The 2621-nt window shown below is 52.2% G+C and overlaps 1 protein-coding gene across 2 annotated transcripts in view; it reads right to left on the reverse strand.

The window, feature by feature from the left end:
* ACTR3B (actin related protein 3B) overlaps nucleotides 1-1434 on the reverse strand; it is a 113455-nt gene extending 112021 nt beyond the window's left edge. The window contains exon 1 of one of the 2 annotated variants that reach the window (XM_004702327.2): nucleotides 1356-1434. In XM_004702327.2, the coding sequence (XP_004702384.1) occupies nucleotides 1356-1399 (44 nt within the window). In that variant the 5' untranslated portion in view covers nucleotides 1400-1434. The remainder of the gene's footprint in view (nucleotides 1-1355) is intronic. The other variant, XM_045289972.1, reaches the window with a different exon arrangement.
* Nucleotides 1435-2621: the final 1187 nt, after the last annotated feature.

Genomic DNA, 2621 nt, shown 5'->3' on the forward strand with positions numbered 1-2621 from the left:
ACCGAGTGCATTTTTCTATAAAAAAGAAATCAGTGCTAAGGTAAACATGTCATGGAATGTTCTGTGCCAAAATGATTAAAACGCCTTCTTGAAAAAAAAGTTTAAATGTCTATATTTTAGCCAAACGCTTTTATACAGCACTCCATTCATTACACAGGCAGGCAGGCTTGAAGGTCCACGCTCCCTACCAGTATGGTGGATACGGCAAGCACTTTTCTAAAAGCAGTTATCAACCCAAAGGCACAGAAAGTAACAATAATAATTTTTTTAAAACTCTTTCCGATCATTTTTGCAGACCTTAACACCAGGAGAAGCACACACCAAAAAGTTTCACACACACACACACAACCTATCCCACAAACCTACAAGTATCCCCAAATTTGGACTTTGTTTTTCAAAACGGAGTCTTTTTAATCAAAACAGTTTTAAGCTAAAAAAAGGAATCTATGCACACAAAGCAATAGCTTAGCAAGCATTTAGCTTCTGAATCCCAAAATGCAAACACTCATGGCCTCCAGTGGCATGTTTATCTTAGCACCGGGTCTACGGAGCAGGATAGCACTGCCTCTGTGGCGTTGGGGTGTCAGTAATTTTTCCCCCCCAAAACCAAAGCAAACTCACTGCCCGCGAGTCGATGCCAACGCACGGGAGTGGAAAGCCCCCTCTTTCGCCAGCCAAGCGGCTGGGGGCTTCGGACCCTGCAGATTGCTGCCCCACGCATAACCCACTACATCAGCCGGAGGGCTTCCGCCCCATCTCCTGAATCAGTTTAATACTGGAGACGGCCGGGGTGGGAATTTCCATAAGTAGGTGTGCAAAAGGACAATACAGTGCCCTTGAAGGAAAGCCAATTAGGACTGCCGGGGCAGCAGTAACTTTCAAATTTCCAGCTCAGGGAGCGAGAACCCCGGCACAGACGCGCAGCTCGCCGGCCAGGAGGGCGGGGACCCCCACCCCGACCCCGCGCCGCGAGGAAGCCGGGGACCCGCCGAGAATTCGGGCAGATGTGTGGGAGGCGCGACGACAGCCCGGCCATTCGTTCCCGTCCCTCGGGGCGAGTGACCTTGTTGCACAGCCCTGGAAACACGCCCTATTTCAAGGTGTGCTGTTGGGGAGGCAGCGAAGGACCGGTTCGGGGCGCGCGGAGTCACCCGGCGTGTCCCGGAGCGCGCAGGACTCAGGGGGCTGGGGGCCCGGGGCCGAGGGGAGGACGCGGGCGGCGGGGTCGCCGAGGTGGGGCGTCCGCTGGATGCCAGGGGGCGCGCACCGAGACCGCCGAGGGCCAGAGCCCCGGAGCCCCGGGGCGGGAGCGGGCGCCGACCGGCTGAGGGGATGCGAATGGGACGGGCTCTTACCCGGTGCCACAGTCCACCACGCAGGGAGGTAAGGAGCACGCCATGCTCGGGCGACCGGCGCGCCCCGCTCGCTCGGCCCCACCTGGGCGGCCCGGAGCGCTCGGCCTCGCCGCTCCGCCGCCGGGGAAGCAGCCACGCGCAGACCGCGCGCGGGGCCCGGATGCTCGGCACGTACCACGTGACCTCCTCGGTCCCGCCCGCGGCCGCGCAGAGGCGCCCTCTTCCGGCGGCATCGTTAGTGCAGGCATGGAAGCTTTTTGCCCTCAGCCTGGGAGGGATGGAGAAGAGCGGGGAGATGGATGCTGCTTTTTAGCGGACTTAACGGTGCAAAGGACTCCGTTTTCGAAACCTGCCAGCCCTCATCTTAGCTCCAATGTCGCCTTCGCTGAGTTTACTTTAATCACTCAAACCAGGTTCCCTCCTTACACTTTAAACACTAGCTCAGCAATCTGTTGGTTTCATTTATAGTACCTTTTATATGTATTGATGGTGGTCTGTCTTCCCACACTGTACAACTATCAATGGCCACTAAAATATACGTGGGCTCCAATAATGCAGGGTCGGCTTATCTATATCTTATTAACCACTGATTACACGGGGTTGACCACAATATTTAACACATACTCAGGAAACACACGTATGTTTGCTGTTACCATTAAAAATTTACTCTCAGGATTATTATACGTAGGAGAACATGGTATAAATTCTTCTATAGAAGAAAAATTTGCCAAAAGAAGAAAAATTTGCACCCAATTTGATCCCACCACACTGAGGCAAAGCACTAAGGGGGTGCAACAGAACAGCAAGTGGAACAGAGCAACGAAGTCCCCAGAGAATACCAAAAATATACTTTGGAGCCAGGGCTTGGCACCTCAACAGACTTGACTGGAAAACACTCCTAAAGGCCAACAAACAGTTATTGAACTAACTAAAAACTTCTTTTTTGTTGTAGTTGTGTTGTGGTTTTTTGTTTTGTTTTGTTTGTCATTGGCTTTTTGTTGCTATTTGTTCTTTTGTTGCTTGGTTTTGCTCTGTATTTTTCTGCATGTTTTCTCTACAGGTCTCTCTAAATAAGATAGGCTGGATGAACATTCTGAAGGAGAAAACAACGGGATGGACAGTTCCAGGGGTGATATGGGAGAGGGGAAGATGGAGGGAAAGGAAGTGGTATTAACAAATCCAGGGACAAGGGAACAACAAGTGATCCAAATCGGTGGTGAGGAGGGTGTAGGAGGCCTGGTAGGGTGTGATCAAGGGTAACGTAAC

Source organism: Echinops telfairi, unplaced genomic scaffold (assembly GCF_000313985.2).
Source record: "Echinops telfairi isolate 266 unplaced genomic scaffold, ASM31398v2 ScPeMD7_31;HRSCAF=116, whole genome shotgun sequence".
In the NCBI taxonomy this organism is placed as follows: Eukaryota; Metazoa; Chordata; class Mammalia; order Afrosoricida; family Tenrecidae; genus Echinops; species Echinops telfairi.